Source organism: Cryptomeria japonica, chromosome 3, assembly GCF_030272615.1.
Source record: "Cryptomeria japonica chromosome 3, Sugi_1.0, whole genome shotgun sequence".
Taxonomy (NCBI): Eukaryota; Viridiplantae; Streptophyta; class Pinopsida; order Cupressales; family Cupressaceae; genus Cryptomeria; species Cryptomeria japonica.
Window position 1 is genome coordinate 786287828 of NC_081407.1, and position 12715 is coordinate 786300542.

Below are 12715 nucleotides of genomic sequence, written 5' to 3' on the forward strand. Positions count from 1 at the left end.
TAACAAATAGATGATCCCTATGATGGGGGAGTCACCACTTTTATCAAGCCACAAGTGACTTTTCAAAAAGCTATGTTTCTAATCAAGGAAATATGTATGGTGAGTATCTTGGGAGCAAAACCATCTATGCTCTTGCACTAAATTATATCACAAATATCCTCAATCAATAGAACGAGTGGGCTACTACTTAAAGGGGTTTAGTCATGTTTGATGTTTTTGGACATAAGTTCATTCTGCAGTGACTCACTTAAGAGCCTTGTAACTAGTGGTGGGGCCCATTTGTCCTTTCGGCCAGCTACACTATAGGAATAGCTATACCCAAGGCTACAGCTTTCGCTTTCACCTGATTTCTATAGTGGCTCGAAGGATTTACCGCACGAGGTCGTTCCCAAGAGTGATGTGTCTCTTGGCAGGTCTCTCTTAAAAAGATAAAAAAAATTGAGTGTTACTAACACTTTTCTCTTGCACCTAGGACCACAAAAGCCAAGAGAGAGGATAGTGTGTGTTAGAAGTAGGACCACTCGACCAACTTTTTGCACAAGTGTGTCAAGCACGAAAACACTTGTTCTTTTTAACTTGCCATTGCAATGTGATCTAACTATTTGGAGATGTTGCTCCAACATTCATGGTGTTCTTTTTAACTTCAAATGCAAAGGTTTGAGTAAACTAGAATTTTGAAAATCCTGTTCAACTGAAATTGAAGCAAGTATGCATGAAAGAAAATCGCTTTGCAAAAGTTTTAAACAAGTTGATTGTGTATTTTATGTGTACCAAAAATTGAAGTGTGGATTGTAAATTCTTTAGTTTGATGCAAGAAAGAAATTTGCCTTGTTGATTTTAAGCACCAAATAAAGTGTGTTTCTTAACTTGTAAGAAAACAAATTTTGTTTTGTTCAGTTTTAAGGCAAGAAAAAACAAGTGATCCTAACTAGAAAGCAAGGGAAAGTTTGTTTGTTCAATTTTTAAAACACCAAAATAAAGTTTTTGATTTTAAAGAGGTGAGTTTTTAAACCTGCACAATAAGCAAACAATTAGTAAAAACCGAACCTATGGTGGGCTTCCACAAGCCTAAGAAGTTTTACTTTTTTGGTTACAAGGTCTTTTTTACAACATTCTATTACAATTGCGCTAGTATGTGTTTGAACAGAAGCGCTATTTAACACAAACGCGCTAAAAGAAGAAAAATGACAGGGAAGGCAAAAGTGCTCAAATAGGATCAATAGTGCCAAAACAGGGTCAAAAGCGCTCAAACAATGTCAATAGCGTTAAACTTGATACAATAGCGCTATTGTAAGAACAATAGCGCTAGAACAACAAGTTTCAATAGCACTACAACATGATCAATAGCGCTAAAACGCAACCTATGTGACAATTTCAACATTCAAACATGTTATTGGTCAAAAATAAATAATTTTTTGGGTGTTTGGATTCACATCGAGTTCACCAAATGATGCTCTGCAAAAAGGGAAGGTTAGTGGATGATAAATAACACACAACACACAAGAAACCGTTAGTGTTAATCAATCAAAAACTAATTTAAACAAGCATATCAAAAGAGATATCAAAAGCATGACAAAATATCTAACTAAGAAGATAAATATGATGAGGCATCTCCAAATTCCTCCTAACATGCTCTTGGTTTCTTCTCCTTTGTTCCTCTCCTCTCCAAGTTCCAAAATAGTGTAGCTCTCAGCAGCTTTTTGCACTATGGATGCTTATGGAGAATTGAGATTGAAGTATTTTGCTCTAAATGTGAATAAAAAAGCCAATACTAAATGTTATTGATATTAAAATGATTTATTTTAACCAAAATAACAATATATGAGTTGATTATGCTAAAATGCTCTCTCAAAATGCCTATAGCTTAAATGCATACAAGTTTTCAAGATCTGGATTATGAAGAAATGAGCTCTATTTATAGGAAAAATTGAGCAATGGATGGTTGAGATTGAGTAATCTTAACAACGGTCAGGATTGAATGATTTGAAATCCATGTGAGAGCTTTCAACCCAATCCTAGGTTGACAAGTGTCAATGTGAGATAGGTTGAGAGGAGAGGGAATAAGCTTTAAATGCTTGACATGACTTTGGGAGTTAAGGTCAAGGTTAGTTGAATGGATAAATTCTTTATTCAAAGAATAAAGCTTTTATCCAATGGATAAACTCTTGTGCAAAGGCAAAAGGGATAACCATGGTCAAAGCAATAAATGCTTGAGGAGACACATGCGTGCAAGTTGAAATAACCATAAATGGTTATGTAAGAGCCATTAATGGTCATGTAAGAGCCATTAATGGTTTTGTAAGACTTTTGGAGGTTAAATTGTTGAACACACAAAGCATTAAATGCTTTTCAAAGACTTTGAAGTCTTTGAGAAGTGACTCCAAGTTGCTTAGGAATGTGACAATAATTAGGGAATAGATTAGGCTAATTAGGAAGGGGTTAGAAGAATCTAGAAGGAGATTAGAATTGCAAGTGAGTTTAGTGGGTGAAAGAAAATAAGATTTTTAAATAAAATAAATTAATTTATTTCAATAAATGTGTGCAAATTGCATTTTTAGGAGAATGCAAGTGAGGGGGGGATAATGATTTAAATAAATGTTTAATTTAATTTATTTAAAAGAGAAATAGGGGGATTTAATTAAATAAATAGATTTTATTCATTTAATTGATTTGTGAACTTGGTTTAATGAATTAATTAAAATAAATTGAATAATTTATTTAATTAATAGAAGAATATTTTGAAGATGAATTAATTAAATGTTAATTTAATTAACTCATGGCTAGTGTATTTTTAATCAAATAAATAGCAAATATTTATTTAATTAAACTGGATAGATTTGTGTGACTACACTAGGCATTCAAAAAATTTGTTTAGACTATTTCACTATCATCAATAGAAATAAAATACATTGGAACAATATAACAACATATGAAATAATTTGATTAATGATAAGAATAACAAATTAAAAATATTTAAAAATAAATAAAAAATAAAGTTTTCATAAGCAAACTTAACATATAATTAACTAAGATCATTACTGATTTGATTAGAAATTTTTTGATTCGTTAAACTAAATTTTAGTTCATCATGATCAATTTATCAATGTATTTAGCGAAACATTGAATAAGTTATTTCATTAGAAATATTTTGATAGGTTAAATTCAATTTTAATTTTTTGTGATCAATTTACAAAATGTATTTATCAAAATGAAAAATAAGTCACTTTTATAAGTTACTAAATATCAAAGATTAAAGAAATCAAATCTTGTTGAATGAAAAACTCCCAAATGATCTGATAACTTATCAATCCTCAACTCTTAGTCAAAGAAGATAAATTCAGGACATAAAATATCACCGACCGGACTGTTCACCCGGAGTGTGTTAAAACCATCTCCGCTGTCGTGAGTGAACCGACCTTCCTCACCGACTATCTATTCTTAGCCTTATCTTCTTCTTTGTGCATGCCAACTATGTAATCTCAGTGCTTATCCCTTCCACCGTTTGGTCTGCCCCCGATATTCACTGCTGCTATTCACAGCTTGCAAATATAAACGGCCTTCTCTACAGCTAGAAATAAATATCTTTGTGGCTGCTCTGATTATCTTAGATCTCAGATGAACATACAGTTTTCGCAGTTCTGAGAATTGTGTTTTAATAAGGAGAGTTTTAAGTCATCTGGGTGAGTAGATGATCTAAACGAGATATCAGAATTGGAGATCATCTTACATTCTTTATAATTTAAAATTCTCTAGTCTGAAATGATGTTTATGTAGGAAACAGGAGAGGATAAATAACAGAAAACAGGCATATTAATTTATAGTTTATTACATCTAACAAAGATCTGAGAGAGTTTTGACACTTTATATACACAAACACCATTACATTCTGCTGTAGACACCTAGCTTCACAACTTCAGACTTATAACATCGTAGATCTCCCTACAAATCTATGGAGCTGGACTCATCAGAGAGTGAGGAGCACTTCCAAACTCGTTTCAATATATAGAAGATCAATTAATAATATGATTCATGAACGAACCATAGCTCAAGATCTGTAGAGCATGTGCAACATATGGACTATTACAGAATAATTAATTTGATGAAAAGATTATATATAAGATCCGAGATATAAGATCCGAGTTACTACACAGTAATAAATTTGTTGATAAGATTAAATTTCAGATTTGAACAGAGAAAATAAGATTCAATGTAGTAATGACAACATAATCCATAGCTGGGATTACTATTTCCAACAGTTTATTGAAATTCTAAGCTTCTCCGATATATTCGCAGTGCATTAAAAAGATCAAAGGACAGAAACAGTCCTGTCTCTAAATTTTTAGTGGCTGCTCAATATGTAACCCTGGTTTTTTTCGTGAACAAATTAAGATGTAGCAGAAATTGTTGTATCCTACTTACTAAAATGTCCGCTAACCCATGAAATGTTCCATGGAACCATCTGGCAGAGAAACTGCTAAATTTAATCAGTAGCAATGAAAGAGAATTTCGAGGATGTCGCAGATATAGAGAAAATATCATAATTTTGAAAAAAAACAAAATTCTTTTCAATAATATCCATTGGGCTGGGATAATATTTTACAGGATTGATTTGTTGAAGAAAATATTTAAACATTGAGATCTGAAGAAAACCCAGAATCTTCCATACGGCTTGAGAGCCTATTTAACAAATATGATCCGACATTCGAACCAATTCATCAGACAAATTCATATTATAAAATTAAATGCTTTATTTCAATGCCAACATGGCCTGTTACATGATAGTGATTCTCTGCATCAAGTAGCTGGATAAAACTCTAGACTCTCGACATAACTAGTAAACATAAGAAGGATTAAACACTTCATAATTGATTCAATACAAACATTTTCTTTTATAGTAACACTCCAGCCCAATCCATACTCTGCAACCAATTTTATTCATTAAAATCTTAGAAGGGTATTCAAAATGATAATGCCACGATAAAGAAAAGGGGAAAAAAAATTACCTAGAGTAGTATAAGCAACATTGTTGTACTCGGCGAATCTAACGAGCTATCCTTCCCCACAGGTAATTGTAAGACAGGTAGAGCTTCGTCAACTTCTGACATCCCTCTAAACTCACAGGGATTTCCCCTGTTAATTTGTTGTGCGCTAGATAAATATATCTCAGATGCTGGAGGCTGCCAAAGATTTCTGGTATTTTTCCACTTAGCTGGTTTTGTGACAACTGAAGGACCTCCAACCTCTGACATCCCTCTAAACTGACAGGTATCTCCCCTGTTAACTTGTTCTGCTCAAGATAAAGATTTTCTAGCTGCTGGAGGCTGCTAAGAGAATCTGGTATTTTTCCACTGAGCTGGTTTTCTGACAATTCTAAATTAACCAATTTTGAAAGATTTCCCGAAGAGCTGGGAATGGTGCCTGATAAGTTATTTGTAAAAAGGTGAAGATATTTAAGATCAGCGAGCATGCCCAATTCGTGAGGAATGGGACCTTGGAGATAGTTTCCGAACAGAAATAATTCAGTCACTTTTGAGAGATTTCCCAAAGAGCTGGGAATGATGCCTGATAAACTATTGTTAAAGAGGTAAAGAGTTTGCAGGTGAGTGAGCATGCCAAGTTCAGTGGGAATGGAACCTGTCAGAAGGTTTCCTGACAACTCCAAATCGCTCAATTTTGAGAGATTTCCTAAAGATCTGGGAATGTTGCACGATAAGTTATTTCCCCACAGGGAAAGAACCTGCAGTTGAGTGAGCATACCCAATTCAGGAGGAATGGCACCTGTCAGATCATTTTTCTCCAATGTCAATTCAACCAAGGCGGACAGATTTCCTAAGGAACGGGGAATTCTACCCGTGAGATTGTTTCCTCCTAAGGATAGATACATCAAACTTGTGAGATCACCCAGCTGTGGCGGAATGCTGCCATGCAGTTGGTTATAAGAGAGACCCAGTCCATCCAAAATGCGGCAAGAGTAGAGAGAAGGGGGAATTGTTCCTTGTAATCGATTGTTCTGCAGCCACAGTTTCTGCATACGGAGAAGTTGGCTGATTTGAGGTGGAATGTGACCAGTCAGGGCGTTGTTGGAGAGATCGAGGTATTGAAGAGAGGATAGTTGGCTGAGTTGAGGTGGAATTTCACCACTGAGAACATTTTCTGAAACAACTAAGTCAGTCAATTTTGAGAGATTTCCGAAAGAACTGGGAATGGTGCCTGATAAATTATTTGTATAAAGGTAAAGAACCTGCAGGCGAGTGAGCTTCCCCAATTCAGGGGGAATGGTACCTATGAGATTATTTGTGAAAAGGGAAAGAAATTGCAGGTGATTGAGCATGCTCAATTCAGGGGGAATGTTACCTGTCAGATCATTTTCTGCCAATTCCAAATAAACTAAGGCGGACAGATTTCCTAATGAATGGGGAATGGTAGCTGTGAGATTGTTTGCTCCTAAGTAAAGATACTTCAGACTTGTGAGGCGACCCAGCTCAGGCGGAATGCTGCCTTGCAGTTGGTTATAAGTGAGTGACAGTAAATACAAACTGCGGCAATCAGAGAGAGATGGTGGAATTGTTCCTTTTAATTGATTTTGGTACAGATGGAGTTTCTGCATACGGGAAAGTTGGCCGAGCTGAGGTGGAATGTGACCAGTGAGGGCATTGTTGGAGAGATCTAGGCATCGGAGAGAGGATAGTTGGCTGAGTTGAGGTGGAATGTGGCCAGTGAGGGCATTGAAGGAGAGATCGATGGATCGAAGGGAGGAGAGGTTCCCTAGGACAGGAGAGATGGTGCCGTCTAAATTCATATAGGACAAATTTAGGGTGAGGATAGAGTGAGAGGAGGGATCGCAGGTAAGACCAGACCAATTGCAGAGGGGTATATGGTGTGTCCAGTCGGGCAGAAAATTGGTGCTATTATGGGAAATTTCATCTTTGAATCGCAAGAGCAATTGCTGTTGTTTGTGCTGATTATTGAGAGAGTGAGGTAGAGCGGAGATTGAAAAGATGGAAATGGAGAACATCATCAAAGGGAAGAAAAGAAGAGGAGCCATGGTAGAGCAGATTAAAGCAGCGGGGGACAAAACACATAAGGATTGTATTGAATGGAATGGGCATGGAACTGGAAAAATAAATACATGGTGTGACAATTTTCTTTTTATCCTTTCATATTGATGGAAAACGAGTGGACGTTCATGTCATTTACTTATTACTATTTTATTACGTTCAAGACATTTTCTATTTCAACTGGTGCAAGCTTGACAGTTGACAGCCATTCGATTTCGCACCGTTGGCTTTTTCATTCAATTTCCGTTCGCCGCTTTTCATGTATAATTTAAAGAGTTTTTAAATAATCTTGCCGAAAGCAGCTACGAATTGATGAAAATAGGTGAATCCATATATATAAAACTAGCAGTTACATAAATAATATTACATGAATTAATATATAGAAATATATATTATTATATTAGGCTTTTGTACAGGTTTTAAATGTAAAACTAAGGCAGCAGCTGGCATTCTGGTTTTAAATGTAAAAATAAGGTAGCAGCTGGCATTTAAGAATGCCACTTAAATGCCATCTGTATTGCACATGCGTTCCAGAACACGCCGGACGACTATAATTGAATGCCGATTTTAATGAGTTTGTGGATGTTTAGTCTGTGAAAATGAAAGATTTCCGTCATCTGGTGAACAGAAAACGTTTCCGCATCAGTGAAATCTAAGGTTAGTAATTTTGGTTTAATAGAATGTTGTATGCCACTCTACCTAGACCTAGGGTTTTGGATTTTGGCAGTAAGAGAAGCTTTATTTGGGTCTGCGTATTCAGGAGAGGTGAATCTCTTGTTATCATTGAATCATAAAATATACGTTCTTGTTTTTTCTCATATTTTTTGTTAATTAATTTCAACAGTTGCCTACAGAGCATGCAAATTTGAAGAACCCTGGTTTTAATTGCCATGGTTAAAAAATATTTGCACATCCGAATAAGGCAGAAGGAGATAGCCTCTACGGATTCTGCTATTTTTTGGATTTCCCAAACCCTAGTTATTAAGGGAATAATAGCACGGTCAATTAACACGGTCAATTTAGTCCAGCCACGGGAATATTTTGCTGATTAATTCTAGGCATGTATTATACAACCTAGTTAGCCCTTCGTGAGAATGTTCTTTATCAATATAGAGTATTATTCTATGTGCTTATCTAGTTCTCTATATGTTCGACCTTTTGTCTATCTCTTACATGTGTCTGTGGCAGTGTTCGAGGATTTGCTCTAGTTTAAGAGTATGCTTCTTGAGTTTACTTTCTTGTAAAGTGAAGTTTGCCTGCAACCATCTGTTGATGCAAAGTTGGCATTTTAGTGTTTAGGTTTTCAAAAACTTTTTAAGGTGAGTAGGGTTGTGTTTTCGAAGTTATTTTGTTGTTAAATGTTTTCTCCTAGCCTACATACTTGCCATAATCCTTTCAATGCACACAGTGGTTTTCTGGTCACATGTTTACTTTAAATGGTGATTGTCAATAATTTGAATGCAATACCTGGGTGGTGCTCAGTGTCCATAGCATGATAGTATCTTGCATCTGTTTCACTATTCACAATCTCATTGTGTTTCAAGTTAAAAATGCATAACTTCAAAATGATTACTCATGACATAAATGCAAAAAATAAAAATGCTAGATTTTTTTGGCCAAATTGCAGAACCCTACAAGAACTCGCAAGCAAATCGAACTAGTACCCAGATCTGGTGCAAAAAGAGCCCGGATTCGGCCTAGCAATAGGTTAAATAGGTAACATACGAATATTGATTGTTTAATAATATCTAAGCAATTTGTTTTTCTGCATTCTAGGTGGAAGCAATGTGTTCCCATTTCAAAGAATTATTTCAAATATGTGGTGACAATATTTTTTGAAATATTTTATTGTGATAAATAGCTTGAGTGATATAATGCTAATTTACTTTTAAATAAAGGAATTCTTAGTGGTCCAAAACCAATTCTTAATCATCCTCCCAACGGTGAGGCTAAAAAATGTATGTTAAGTTAGTTGCTTCATCATTCCTTAAATATTTGTCTTGCTTACACCAGCTTGCTGCTCTTCAGAATTTTGTAATTATTCAGACACTAACTTAATGTATGTTAAGTTAGTTCCTTACACCAGCTTGTTGCATTTTACAGAATTTTGTATCATGCGTTTTTGCTAGTGATTAAGATCGGATTTCAAATGTATTGTTGGTTGTTTACATTGGGCCAATGATTTCTAGATTGTTTGGTTGGTGAATTATTTACTACGTGAAATTATAAAACTAAAAATTTAACTTGAAGCACAACTGGTAGCTAGTAGAGAGGGCAAGGACAGGTTTCTTAATGATTGCAGTTGGCATTAGTAAAACAATTAGATAGTCTTAATGTTTATGGCATTCGTAAAACAATAGTGTGCATGCCTTCTTGTTTCTTTTACATTCTTCTTATATTCGCTTGAAAATTTGCTTAAGGTTTTCAATTATACTTATTAATTCTTTGCTTTCAGCTGCTAGCTGTTATGTTTGAGGTTTTGTGATACTGCAGGAGACCTTAAATATCATTGAATTGAAGGGTCCTGGACTGTTTTCAGACATTGGCAAGAGGACCAGAGGAAAGATTATCATTTTAATCCGTCATATTTGTATGTACATCTTGTTTTCAATGCATTAATTATAGTGCGATTTATTGGGCGGATATTCTTAACAAGATTACAACTTTGATCACAAGTTAGTATCACCACCAATACTTCGAGTGGATTGGTAAGTCCTTTGTTTCAATAAGTTCCTGAATTTTTTAAAACCAGTGTTCCTTGAGGATTTTGTGACTATTGTAAATATAGGGTAAGGCTTTGGGTAGCCCCTTATGTGCTTCCACATAGCATTTTTGTGTTGGGTATATGGGGGCCCCACTCATTAATTTGGCATTTGTGTTGTGTCGGGATGTAAATGCTGAGTTTTTTTGAAATTCTAACATTATCGTCTCACGACATTATTGTGTCATTGCGTTGTACAATTTGTGTATAGAATGTTTTCTAGATATTAGACCCTACTATGGGCTTCTTCTTTAATGCTTGTATGTTTAAGTGAGGTCATGAATTGCCTTGTCGTGTTGAGGGGAATTGAAGTATTTGTCACTCTCTTGGTTCACATGTTCCACATATCTCATCCCAGTTGCCATTACAAAACATTGATTTGGACATATTTCTTTGTAGTATGAAAGTAAATTGAATAAGAATCTACTTTTCTTTGATGACACAAAAGTAACCAATAACAACATAGGAAATCTCTGGAAGGATAAATAATCCTAACATCCCTACCATTTTAGCTACACCTTATTCTTATTATTTCAGCATTATATGTAGCTTGACACTGATGAAATAAATTTAAACAGCTAGAAAGTGTGTGACCAATGATCACAATGAGTGATACTAAAACTAGATGACAAACTATAACTACTAAGATCTATCCATACAAACCTAAAATCACCATGCAACATAGCTCCACTAGCAAGTCCTAAAAGCACCATGCAACATAGCTCCACTAGCAGGTAGGCCACCAATCGGAAAAAAAACCAAAAGAAAGAAAACAAGCATAGTTCAAAAGTCTGATATTTGAGGGTTTGACAACATACATTTGGTTTTCTATCACTGTGATTATCGTTGGTCCCAATCAAGTTGGCTTATTATTAACAAGATTGTTGTGGACATCAAGAATTGTCTGGCTCACACTGGTTATGGTTTATCTTGTGATAGTATTGTAGTGACTTTTATTTTCTTCTAATTTTGATTTGGTATAATGCTAAAAATTACCACGTTTTATCTTATGTTTTTTTTTTGTGTGTGTACAATGCTAGAATACCGAAACATATCTCTTGTGTAGGTCAAGTTCAAGTAGTCTGTTTTAGTTCAATAAATGGTAGTTGCTAGTCATATTCATCTATTTTATCTATTCATATGACACTAATAGACATTATCAACAAAGACAAATAATGATACATCTATTGAAATGAGTTGAAAAGTCAATAATCACCTATTATGGAACTGTAATCTGACTTTCTTCAAAATACAATTCATCTTTAGATCAAATAATTCATCTTCATCACTATGAGTTTAGATCAAACAATTCATCTTCATCACTATGAGTTTAGATCAAACATTTCATCTTCATCACTATGAGTTTTTCACAAATTTTTTATTAGTTGTGAGGATTTCAAAGTCTTTATCCCAGTTTTTCCGAACTTTCTCCACACTCTACAATTGATGCAATCCTGTGTTACCTATGATGTACCAAATCTTAATTGGGTATTGCTTAATTCAGTTACTTTTATTTGCAGCATCAAGTGCTTATAATCAATGTGAAAAGTCTTTAGTGTGAACCATAGGATATTTACAACGAAGGCTGGGTACCATCTATTTCTAGGCATGGAATTGTGCTAGAACCCAATCAAGTGTGTCATTGTAGTTCCACATTATGTTTTCATGTAGTTGTAGTTGTCTGCTTCCCTACTATCTCCCGTCTGCATCCTTTTTGTACATACTGTCTGAGTCCTTGTTTCTAGCACTCTATGTGTTGAAGTCTTGTTTGCTTATGCATAGACCAACTACCTATTTGCATTTGTGCTATTGTGCCATGTATCCTTGTGATTAATCAAAATTGGGCCCAACCCAACCATTTTGGACCACTTTATTATCAAACCCTCCTTGGACCATTAAGGATCAAAACCATCTTGAACCATTTTAGTATTGCTATCTATTATAATTTAAATTGCCTGTTTGATCTATGAATTATTGTAGATACTAACTTGATGTCCAAATTAAAGCATGACATGATTTTTTATATTTTTAGAAGATAAAAAAATTGGAGATTTAGTGTTAGAGCTTAGGGGGAAATCCCTCTCTAAATACACATAATAGATAATTTTTTTTATTTTTTTTTATAAACTATTTTATGCAAATCTTAAATTTATGAACAACTTTCAAGATTATATTTCCACTATTTTTATTATCTCATATGTATGTCTAAGATCCTAATGACATCATTGTCACATCCAATCATTTACATCTACTACCACCTAGAAAGAGGTGCATTTTGTTGGAGATGTGAAAGCAGAGCTGAAAAGTGATAACATTACATTTGACCATAAAGTCAATTTGACCTCCAAGGTATGGCATTCTATTTCATTTTAACTAATGTTTTACAATACTATTATATGAATACTTTACCTTAAAACTAAGGCTATGTATGCATGATTTGATGGTTTTGTTTGCTTAAAGTTGGTCTCTTTTATGGCCTTTATAGTATTATAATATTATTGCTACTCATTTATTGCATTTATCTTTGTTGCTCATTGTTAATTTCTGACCAATGAGGCCTATGGTGCTTTGGTTCCATCAAATGAATTTTCACGGCTCATATTTAGTTTTAAAACATTTATGTTGTATTTCTGATTAATAGATATTTTCAACTATGGCACTTGATGAACCAGTATGTCATCTATTTGTATGTTGAAACCCTAATACTCTACCACTTGTTCTCTGTCCTTTTCAATGTATATATTACTTTCAAGATGTATTAGAAAAGGCATACAAAATCTTGATTCTGATCTATCCATTGATAAAAAAAATTAACATTTTGCCTTTGGGTTTATAGATTCTTTTTTATTTATAAAAACAATCTCATCTAATCTATTTTATGATATCCTCTCAAAAT

At 34.4% G+C, this 12715-nt stretch overlaps 1 protein-coding gene across 1 annotated transcript; it reads right to left on the reverse strand.

Annotated features, from left to right (window-relative positions):
* Nucleotides 1-4751: 4751 nt before the first annotated feature.
* On the reverse strand, nt 4752-7095 carry LOC131069581 (probable leucine-rich repeat receptor-like protein kinase At1g35710). Its single transcript, XM_058005086.2, has 2 exons — nt 5004-7095; nt 4752-4919 (listed from the first exon to the last, which is right to left on the reverse strand). The coding sequence occupies exon 1, from the start codon at nt 7043-7045 to the stop codon at nt 5042-5044; it is 2004 nt and encodes a 667-aa protein (XP_057861069.2). The 5' UTR covers nt 7046-7095; the 3' UTR covers nt 4752-4919; nt 5004-5041.
* Nucleotides 7096-12715: the final 5620 nt, after the last annotated feature.

What these genes read in the sequence shown, in the direction of transcription:
- LOC131069581 (XM_058005086.2), bottom strand. Translation starts at nt 7,045, where the DNA reads ATGGCTCCTCTTCTTTTCTTCCCTTTGATGATGTTCTCCATTTCCATC.